The sequence below is a fragment of the Rhincodon typus genome, chromosome 39 (assembly GCF_021869965.1).
Source record: "Rhincodon typus isolate 14 chromosome 39, sRhiTyp1.1, whole genome shotgun sequence".
Taxonomy (NCBI): Eukaryota; Metazoa; Chordata; class Chondrichthyes; order Orectolobiformes; family Rhincodontidae; genus Rhincodon; species Rhincodon typus.
In genome coordinates, this window is record NC_063370.1 from 8,540,912 (window position 1) to 8,552,041 (window position 11,130).

General features: G+C 47.0%; 1 protein-coding gene across 1 annotated transcript in view; it reads right to left on the minus strand.

Annotated features, from left to right (window-relative positions):
* Positions 1-347: 347 nt before the first annotated feature.
* The window catches only part of rhoub (ras homolog family member Ub), a 14,119-nt gene continuing 3,336 nt past the window's right edge, over positions 348-11,130 (minus strand). The window contains exons 2-3 of the mRNA XM_020522079.2: positions 3,086-3,144; positions 348-1,936 (exon numbers count right to left, since the gene is read on the minus strand). Coding sequence (XP_020377668.1) covers positions 1,478-1,936; positions 3,086-3,144 — 518 coding nt within the window. The 3' untranslated portion in view covers positions 348-1,477. The remainder of the gene's footprint in view (positions 1,937-3,085; positions 3,145-11,130) is intronic.

An 11,130-nucleotide genomic window follows, 5' to 3' on the forward strand; every position in this document is an offset into this window, starting at 1 on the left:
CGCCCTTCAAAACAAAAACTATTTCATTGGCTGCAAACCGCGTTGGGGACGCCCAGAGGTCGTGAAAAGGCGCTACAGAAACGCAACTGTTGTTGAAAGGGGGGAAAAAAAAGTTAAAAATGACAAAACAAAATTAGAAGTTGCTGGAAAAGCTCAGCAGGTCTGGCAGCATCTGTGAAGGAGAAATCAGAGTTAACGTTTCGGGTCGAGTGACCCTTCCTCGGAACAGTTCAGAGGGATACAGATCCTGTGTGTGAAGACAGTCTTAGTATGGAAGGGCAAAATGTGTCAGCGCAGGTCTGGAGGGCCGAAGGGCCTGTTCCTGTGCTGCATTGTTCTTTGTTCTTGACTTCCCTTCACAGATGTTGCCAGACCTGCTGAGCTTTTCCAGCAATTTCTAATTTTGTTTCTGACTTACAGTGTTTTTATTTAACATTAAAATGATATTCGGTGAAACAGAAGTGGGTGAGGGAAATTTCTGAGAGACCTTGGAGAGAGAGAAGGGGATGTGTGGGGGTTGTTGGGAACCCAAGTAGGGTTGTGAGCTAAACATCAGGGGCGCAAAATCTGCGTCATTAGCATCTGCTGACAGTTTGAACCAAGTTATAGTAACTGTGCCACTAACTAGCTAACTAACTAGCCCCTATTCTTGCAGTTCTTGAAATGGGGTCACAGTGGGGTGTAAGGTGGTTTGGGATGCAACGGATTGAGGTGTGGGAGACATGGGCGGCAGGGAAGAGCTGTTCTCACTTGGCTACCTATATGCGTGAGTACAGGCAGTGTGTTGGCTCAGTGGTTAGCACTGCTGCCTCACAGTGCCAGGGACCTGGGTTCGATTCCACCCTCTGCATGGGGTTTGCATGTTCTCCCTGTGTCTGTGTGGGTTTCCTCCCGAGAAGGCGAGGTTAGGGAGCGTTGGCCGTGCTAAATTGACCAGAGTGTATGGGGATGGTGGGTTAGTCCTGGGAAATGTGGGGATTACAGGATGGGATAAGGGAGGGTCAGTTCAGTGTTGGGGGAGCAGAATGGGCTTGGGTGGGATGCTCTTTAGACAGGTCGTGTGGACTCAAGGGCCTGCTTCCACACCAGAGGGATTCTATAAAGCAATTCCACTGTGAAAGGCATCACCTGATTCTCTGGATCGAATCCTTCCTTCCCATCCCTCAGGCTGACTTCAAAAGCGATTCAAATAAAAGAAAGAAGATTCTGGATGTGTCACCCCTTGAGCCACATCCCCACCTGGGGGATACTGAAGGCAATTTGAAGCTGTCCACCCCCTCAAAATCTGGCAGGGACAGTAATCTAACCATTGGCCAAACAAAAAAAAAAATCAGCAAAAAAACAAACAAACAAAAACAAAAATCAGGCTTATCATGAGGATGAGAAATACAGAGCAAGATGCTTCTTCTCTTCCAAAAGTTGGCATCGTCCATTCCTCCTCCACAACCACGTTCCTGAAAAGTCCAATGAACAATGGTCATACAATGCAGACATACTTTTTCCACCAGGATTTTGACAAGGTCCTCATTTTCTTGGTGGTTAACGCTTTCACCCGGTGCTCGCTGCTGGCCCGCGCGTCCATGTGGCGCAGCCCACTCACGATGGCCAAGTCGAAGACCTCCTTCAGGTTTTTCTGCGTCAGCGAGGAGCACTCCACGTATGCCACGGCGCCCATCTTCTCCGACAGCGCCCGGGCGGCGGCCTGGGGCACCGGCTTCTCCTTGCACTTGGCCAGCTCGATCAGGACCTTCACGTCCCCGCGCAGGTCACACTGGGTGCCCGCCAGAACCACGGGCACGGTGGGGCAGTGCTGGCGGATCTCGGGCATCCACTTCTCCGTCACGTTCTGGAAGGATGAGGGGCTGACCACGCTGAAGCAGAGAAGGAAGACGTCGGTCTTGTGGTAGCAGAAGTGGCGAAGCTTGTCGAATTCATCCTGCAGAGGGAAAACAAAAAAAGGGAGAAAGTTTAAAAACAGATAAATTAAAAAAAAATACTTTTGCCAACCTTCGGCTGAAACCAGCACTGATCAGATCCCAAATTCACGCCAAATTAACACATCATAGAAGACGACAGTGACTGAGGCTAGAGTAGACCTTAATTTCGAAGGGACAGACTACCAGATTTCTTGGTCAGATCAATATTGTTGGATTTCCTTTTTGGCTTTCTAAAACAAAAGGTATTTTTTTCTCCCCGTCCTCTGAACATGTCCCAGGCACATCATTGACACAGGTGGCCAACGGGTGATTTAGAGCTTGCAACTGAACGACCAGAGGTGTGTGCACGCTCATGACCAAGAGTGAACAACAGCGAGAGAGAGCAGCTTGGATGTTCAGAAAGTTGTTTGTTCAAAACTTCACCTCTCCCTAGGAGACTTAAACACCCCAAAATTTAGACTTTTACTTGATTACAGCACTGAGGGAGTGCAGTACCACTACAGGGTGTTGCTTTCTAGTATTGGATATTAAAAATTAGAACCACCGCCCCACCGCCAACCCAAATCTAGATTTAACAAGAGCCCATGGCACTTCTGGCACCCAACTCTGGTGACCTGCGCAATGGGGAGGGGATGGCCTAGTGGTATTATCACTGGACTGTTAATCCAGAGACCCAGATAATGTTCTGGGGACGTGGGATCGAATCCTGCCACAGCAGATGGCGGAATTTGCATTCAATAAAAATCTAGAATTAAGAAACTCATGATGACCATTGCCAGTTGTTGGGGGAAAAAACCACCAGGTTCACTAATGCCCTTTAGGGAAGGAAACTGCCATCCTTACCTGGTCTGGGCCTACATGTGACTTAGAACCTGCAGCAATGTGGTTGACTCTTAACTGCCCTCTGGGTGATTGGGGATGGGCAATAAATGCTGCCTAAGCAGCGATGCCCTCACATCCCATGAATGAATAAAGGAAAAAAGTGAACCTCAGATTGACCAGAATATTTGATGAGGGAGCTTGTTTACTGAGACTGGCCAATCCACAGCCCAGCACTGCTAATAACCTAACATCAAAAGCGAACCATTACCCCGATGATGAGGATCAGTGACCAAAGTGCAAGCTCGCGATAAATACTGTTCACTCACCTGGCCAGCGGTATCGCAGAGCTGCAGTCTGATGGGGGTCCCATCAACGTGGACGATAGCTGCAAAACATGACCACAAGAAGAGAACAGCTTCGTTAGGAGTCAGTGTGGTGGGAGAGAGTGGTCCCTGACACTCAAAAAAAATACATTTAACTCTGCAGCAGCAGCAAATTACTGCAGAGGCTGAAAACAAAACAAAAATGCTGGAGATCACAGTGGGACATGGAGTGTGGCATGCCCACACACCAGAATTCATAGTGCCCAATGCCACCCCCTACACACCATGGCAGCAGGCACCACTCTGGCCCAGGAAACACAATCAGAAGTTGACAGCCCCGATGCAGTAATGCGGGGGGAGTGCTGCAATGCCCGAGGTGCCTTTTCTCTTACCGAGATGTCAAAAAGAGGTACTATCTGCCGATTGAGCTGGGGGACGAAAAGATGCTGTGGCCACTGATTTCAAAATGGGTGCCACTGCCAAGATTTATTCTTCAAAGACATCATCGAATCCCTACAGTGTGGAAACAGGCCCTTCGGCCCAACAAGTCCACACTGACCCTCAGAGCATCCCACCCAGACCCATCCCCCTGTAACCCACCTAATCCACTCATCCCTGAATACTACGGGGCAATTTAGCATGGCCAATCCATCTAGCCTGCACATCCCTGAATGCGATGGGGCAGCTTAGCATAGCCTACACATCTTTGGACTGCGGGAGGAAACTGGAGCACCCGGAGGGATACCACGCAGACATGGGGAGAACGTGCAAACTCCACACAGACAGTTGCCCGAGGGTGGAATCGAACCACAGTCCCTGGTGCTGTGAGACAGCAGTGCTAACCGCTGAGCCACCTTTAAAAATAAAAACACAATCTGATTCATGCCCACATTGCTGCTTGCGGGACCTTACTGTGCGCAAATTGGCTGTTGAATTTCCTACATGACAAGTGAATATACTCCACGATAGACTCCACTGAAAGAGTGGCCGAGAAGAACATTAGAGCACTGAACGGATTAAAATATCAGTTTATTAATCAGACGGCACACTTCAAACACGCAGTAATCCCGTGACTTCAATTTAATGTTCATTACACAACAGTGGCTACAGAATTTTACTTACCTTTTCACCTAGAGGTGAAATCTACCTTTTCACCTCTGCTCTGGCAAAGCCTCTAAGAATTTTATCTTTCAATAAAGGTTGCCTCATTCTTCCATCCCAACCTACGCAACCTCTCCTCACAAGACAGTCCTTCCATACCCAGGAGCAGCAAGTGAACCTTCTCTGGGCTTCCTCCCCTTACATAAGGTGCCTAAATATGGAGTTTAACTTGACTGTTCTCCACAGCTTATTAAATCGACAGTGAAGAAATTTTGTTGGACATCACAGGATGCAATGGTTGGCATCTCTTCCTCTAGGTCAATAGGGTTTGAGGCCGTGGGAAGAGAGTTTGTAACCAGATTGAATGTCGCCTTGGAAACGCATCCGACGCATACCAATGGGGAGAGAGATTCCTTGACCATGGGTTGGAGGGGACATAGAACATTACAGCACAGTACAGGCCCTTCGGCCCTCGATGTTGTGCCGACCTATGAAACCAATCTGAAGCCCATCTAACCTAAACTATTCCATTATCATCCATATGTTTATCCAATGACCATTTAAATGCCCTTAAAGTTGGCGAGTCTACTACTTTTGCAGGCAGGGCATTCCACGCCCTTTCTACTCTCTGAGTAAAGATCCTAGATCATTGCAATCCATAGCACAGGAGTGCAACATGCTGGCTAAACAAAGAAAAGGCATACACGCAGCTGGAGCAACTGGGACCCTGGTGGGGTCAGATTGGTGCCTCCCTGTGGCAAAGATCAGTATGGGGTGTGCCTGCCTCGGAGTGTGGTTCGGATCTTGGTCCTTGGACAGCGAACCCAAGCAGCAGCGGCGGTGCTATATCAATGCAAGTTCTTTCTTTCTTTCTCAGATCCAAGGGGCCTGGATCGCCCAACATCCGAACGCGGGAAGGTTTGCACGAGCGAGGACTGCGAGATCGCAACACAAACATGGCTTTCGGTTGGAGCTGGACTTTTATTTGAGGGGGAGGGGCAGAATGCAGTGAAGAGAATGGCAACACACAGATATATAAAAAAAACTCTTCAAAAAGAACCAAGAGGGCGTTTAACAAAGCAAAATATAGAAGAGAAAGTACACAAACATACATAAAACACACTAAAAACGGATGTAGATTATTTCTAAAGCTGCTCAGGGAAAGATGAGATGCAAACAAAGACTTTAGTCTATTAGTAATCACAGGGGCAGTCCTGGGCAGGAGAATTTGTACAAATCTAACGTACAAAAGGATCAAAAGGAAAAAGGCCCCAAGCAAAAGTGCCACTGAAAAGAGCAAGTGGGTCAAGGTCCAAGAGAGTTGCAGGTTGAAGTAGTGGCGGGGGGGGAAGGTGGTTAAATCTTGTGCAGAGTTCGGACGGTGATGTTTTCTCTTTCCCTGTCTTGTAATATTTCTGGAAAAGTATCAGTGAGTCAAGGACAAACAAACATTTTCTGACATTGCACAGTAGAGAAGTCCCAAGCCTGACCTTTCTTTGGTTGCTGAATTTGTTCACCTCAGCTCACACACAAAGTCAGAGCAAACACATGCCCAGAAACCTCCCAACCGGGACTTAACTTTTCTTATTTGGGCGGAGGGTTTGCAGAAGAAGAATGGCTCGACCCGTGTCCAATTGCCACAGGCGGCAGCAACTTTGTGCTGCCCTCCTTGGTCAAATTGCCAGCAATTGGAAACTCCTCCACCTCCCCAACTGCTTGCGAGTCAGCAGCTGCCAGAGGAACAGGGAACTGAGGAGGGGCAGTTACCACAGACTCAATGGGCTGAATGGCCTACTTCTGCTCCTGTGTCCCAGGGCCAACCGGTTCTCTGGGTCATGGCAAGATGCCAACAGCAACAACTTACATTTGTATTGAGCCATTTCTCAAGTAGAGGCACTTGCGTGTCCCATGATGATTCACTTTAGGGTTAGTCAGAGAGATCTGACACAAGATACATTAGGAAATGAGGGAGGTGACAGAGAGCTTGGTCAGAGACATAGGTTTTAAACAGCAGCTTAAAGGGAATGAGGGGCTCAGAGAGGTTTAAAAAGGAAAGAGACATGCATTTATATAGCACCTTTCTCAACCACTGAATCGTTCAGGTATATTACAACTGGCGACATTTTTTTTCAAAATTGGAGTCACTGCAGGAAATGTGGAGGCTAACTTATGCACAGCAAGCACCCACAGACAGGAACGCGTTGATAAGGTGACCCACTTTTTAGTGGCATAACAACAAAAGAGCTGCAGATCGGAAACAAAAAAGCAGAAATTTGCTGGAGAAACTCAGCAGGTTTGGCAGCATCTGCAGAGCGAGAAGGAGCAAGAGTTAACGTTTGGAGCCCCATCGACTCCCGTTTGCCTGATTGGAGAGTCACCGGACTCAACATTAACTGTTTCTCTCTGCACAGGGGGCTGTCAGCGCTGCTGAGATCATCCAGAGCTTTCTGCTTTTTAGTGTTGTCAATTTGAGGGATAATTAAATATGGGTCAGTTCACTGAGGATAATTCCCCTGCTGTTGTAAGAAACAACGCCCTGGGGTATTTTTTTTAAAAAAACACCCATCTAAGCAGGGAAAATATCTCTGAAAGATTAGAATTGGAATTAGGTTTATTGTTGTCATGTGTGCTCAAGTACCTAGGTACAAAATCCTACATAAAGACTAGGAAACTAAAGAGATAAGTTAAAAGTTCAACATTACAATTCTTGTCACAAAAAAAGAAATAAAGTTAAAAGTTCCAAATGATGGTCCGTCTTTAGCTACAGGCCTGCAGTCCCTCCACCCCGAGCTTTCCCCACAAGGGCTTGATCCCCCACACCTCTGTCTCTCTGCCAACTGCCACACTACAGGTTGAGTCAGTAGTTAGGAAGGCAAATGCAACTTTGGCATTTATTTTGAGAGAACTTGAATGTAAAAGCAGGGATGTAATTCTGAGGCTCTATAAGGCTCTGGTCAGCCCACATTTGGAATATTGTGCACAGTTTTGGGCCCCATATCTCAGGAAGGATGTACTGGCCCTGGAGTGGGTTCAGAGGAAGTTCATGAGAACGGTACCAGGAATGAAAAGCTTAACGTATGAGGAACCTGGGTCTATACTCAATGGAGTTTAGGAGGATGAGGGGGGAATCTAATTGAAACTTACAGAATACTGAATGGGCCTGGACAGAGTGGATGTTGGGAAGATGTTTCCATTGGTAGGGGAGTCTAAGACCCAAGGGCACAGCCTTAAAGTAAAGGGAAGATCCGTTTAGAATGGAGACAAGGAGAAACTTCTTCAAGCAGATTCGATGGGCTGAATGGTCTAGTTGCTGCTCCTAATTCTTATAGTCTCACCCAACACAATGCAGGGCTTCTTCAGCCTTTGTTGTTTGGTTCCGGCCCTGGAGTGGGAGTTGAACTGGGGACATTGTGACTCAGAGGCAAGGGTGCTATGCACTAAGCCACAGGTGACAGCTAAAGAGTAAGGGGCTCTGGAGCCTGGCACCAAGGCACCTTGAAGGTATGGCTGCCAACAGCGGAACATGTTTTATTCATTCATTCCCGGGATGAGGGCGTTGCTGGCTGATTGTCCATTCCTCATTCCCTGGGGGCAATGAAGAACTACCCACATTGCTGTGGGCCTGGTCACATGTGTGTGTGTGTGTAAGGACAACAGATTTCCTTCCTTATAAAAAAAGGACATTAGTGAACCAGATCGGATTTTACCAACAATCGACAATGGTTTCATGGGCAACATTAGATTCTTAATTCCAAATTCTTCATTGAATACAAATTCCTCCATCTGCCGTGGTGGGATTCGAACCCAGGTCTCTAGAATGTCATCTGTGTCTCTGGATTAACAGGCCAGCGATAATACCAGTAGGCCATCATCTCCCAAAACAAAAAAATTACAAGCAGACATGAGAGGCTACAATCGAATAGGCCCACCATAAACAGCAAAACAAGGCTGAATCTGACTGAAATGTATAAAATTCTAACAGAACTGGACAGACTAAATGTGAAGGGGATGTTTCCCCTGGTTGGGGAGTCTAGAACTAGAGTACACAGTCTTAGGATTCAAGGTAGACTATTTAAGACTGAGATGAGGAAAGAATTCTTTACTGGCCTCCCTGCTATAGGAAAAATGTTATTAAACTTGAAAAAGGCTCAGAAAAGATGTACTAGGATGTTGCTGGGTTTGGAGGGTTTGAGCTACAGGGAGACGCTGAATAGGCTGGGGCTATTTTCCCTGGACCGTCGGAGGCTGAGGGGTGACCTTATAGAGGTTTATAAAATCATGAGGGGCATGGATAGGGTGAATAGCCAAGGTCTTTTCCCCCACAGTAGGGGAGTCCAAAACTAGACGGCATGGGTTTAAGATCAGAAATCACATAACACCAGGTTATAGTCCAACAGGTTTGTTTGAAAACACAAGCTTTTGGAGCGTAGTGGCTACACTGCAACAACAAAAAAAAATGCTGCAAAAGCTTGTTTTCAAACAAACCCGTTGGACTATAACCTGGTGTCATGTGATTTCTGACCACGTCCACCCCAGTCCAACATCAGCACCTCCACATCATAGGTTTAAGCTGAGAGGGGAAAGGTTTAAAAGGGGCCTAAGGGGCAACTTTTTCACAGAGGGTGGTGCGTGTCTGAACGAGCTGCCAGAGGAAGTAGTGGAGGTGGATACAGTACTTAAAAGGCATCTGGATGGGCATATGGGTTTAGAGGGATATGGGCCAAATACTGGCAAGTGGGACTAGATTAATTTAGGATATCTGGTCAGCATGGAGGAGTTGGACTGAAGGATCTGTTTCCATGCTGTACATCTCTATGACTCTACTCAAAAGGATAGCGAACCTGCGGAATTCTCTATCACAGAAAGCTGTGGAAGCGATATCACTGAATAGATTCAAGAAAGAGAGATACAAACATTTTTAGATTTTAAAAAGGCATCGAGGAGCAATCAGAGAAAGCTGACATATAGCATTAGATAGAGGATCAGCCATGATAAGATTGAACAGCCTCCTGCTGGCACAGGGTTTGATGTTTAAACAATTCATGAGGGGAATATAGATAGCCAGGGGTTCAATGTTCGCTCCACATGTCTCCAACTCTTGGTTCTAGGGTTTTGCCAAGTGCTTTCTGCGCAGACTCGGTGCAACATGACACCTCCATGTAAACCCTCATCTAGATAAACCTTCAAGGAAACGGAGAGCCAATAAATGAGGACACTTCACTCACTCAAAGCAAACCTCCAAATCCAACATTAAATGAGTTGCGTCACAGGTAGACAGGGTGGTTAGGAAGGTGTTTAGCACACTTGCCTTCGTTGCTCAGACCTTTGAGTACAGGGATGTCATATTAAGGTTGTAGAGGACATTGGTGAGGCCACTTTTGGAGTACTGTGTGCAGTTTTGGTCTCCCTTTTATAGGAAGAATATTATTGAGCTGGAGAGGGTTCAGAAAAGGTTTACCAGGATATTGCTGGGACTGGAGGGTTTGAGATAGCAGGGTAGGCTGAGAAATTTTCTTGCTCCCCTCCCATGCCAAAGACAAGAGGCGGAGGGGATGATCTTACAAAGATTTATAAAAACCATGAGGGACATAGATAAAATAGCAAAAAGGTCATTTCCCTGGGATGGGAGAACTTCAAAACTAGACAGTATAGGCTTAAGGAGAGAGGAGAAAGATTTTGAAAAGGAACCGGAGAGGTAACTTTTTCGCACCGAGGGTGGTCCATGTGTGGAATGAACTGCCTGTGGAAGTGGTAGATGCAGGTAAAGTTACAACGTTTAAGATATTTGGACAGGTACATAAATAGGAAAAGTTTAGAGGGATAAACTGCAGGCAGGTGGGAATAGTTTAGTTTGGGATTATGGTTGGCATGGAAGAGTTGGGCCAAAGGGCCTGTTTCTGTGTTGTATGGGTTTAAAAATTCTCACCCGTGTGTTTTCAAACCCCTCCTCTCCATCTCTGCCATCCAAGATCTCTCCATACCCCCAATTCTGGCCCCTTGCTCATCTAAAAAGGAAATAAAGCGGGAGTAGGCCGTTCTGCCCCTCGAGCCTGCAACACCGTTCAATATGATTGGGGCTTCCACTCCAGTTTCCCCATCCGCTCCCACTGTCCTTTGATTGGCCAAGACCCCAAAAATTGGCCAGTCCCAGCCTTGAACATTCAACGATATTGTGTAACCTTCAGGGTGTGGTGCGGGTTTCGAAATCCCAGAGATTTCCCCAATTTCCTCCAGTCCACCATCGGCAGGCTTGCCTTCAGCTTCCTTGGGCTCTGGGACTCCCTCTCTAAACCTCTCCCTGCTCGAAAAAGTTTCAAGCCCCACCCTTGACCACACTTTTGGTGGTCTGCCCTGAGACCCCCTGATGGGGCAATGACATGGAAATCTGATCCTGTAAAACGTTGCGTAATTGTAAAGAAAAGGCAACACAAATGTAAGTTGTTGTTGTTCAGGATGAAAGGACACAAAGGCACTGCCCTCCAGCATTTGATATGATTAATGCATGTTTCCCTATGCAGTACACTGTGTTCCAGGGACTGTGTCCTTGTTGTAATGTGACAGTGTCCATGGGAAGGCTGTACAATCCATAGAAAGAGCAGGAACATCCCACTTTAGTAACTCTGCTGGAATGAACTGTCTGTAACTTTATTCAGATTCCAAGCACAGAATCGCAGGGACCTCACGGATTAATAAATTTCAGAATCTCCATTCACACGACAGGTGACCAACAAAGGCCACCTCACAGCTTCACCGGGAGCTGGCTACTCAGTCTGGAGGCATTCCCCTACAGGACACAAACTGCTGGGCTCATTAATCTGGAGGTCACTGCATTACACTGGGGTACAGTACTGGGTGGGGAACAGGTCTGTCACTGTATAACACTGGGGTACAGTACTGGGTGGGGACAGGTCTGTCACTGTATATCACTGGGGTACAGTACCAGCGGG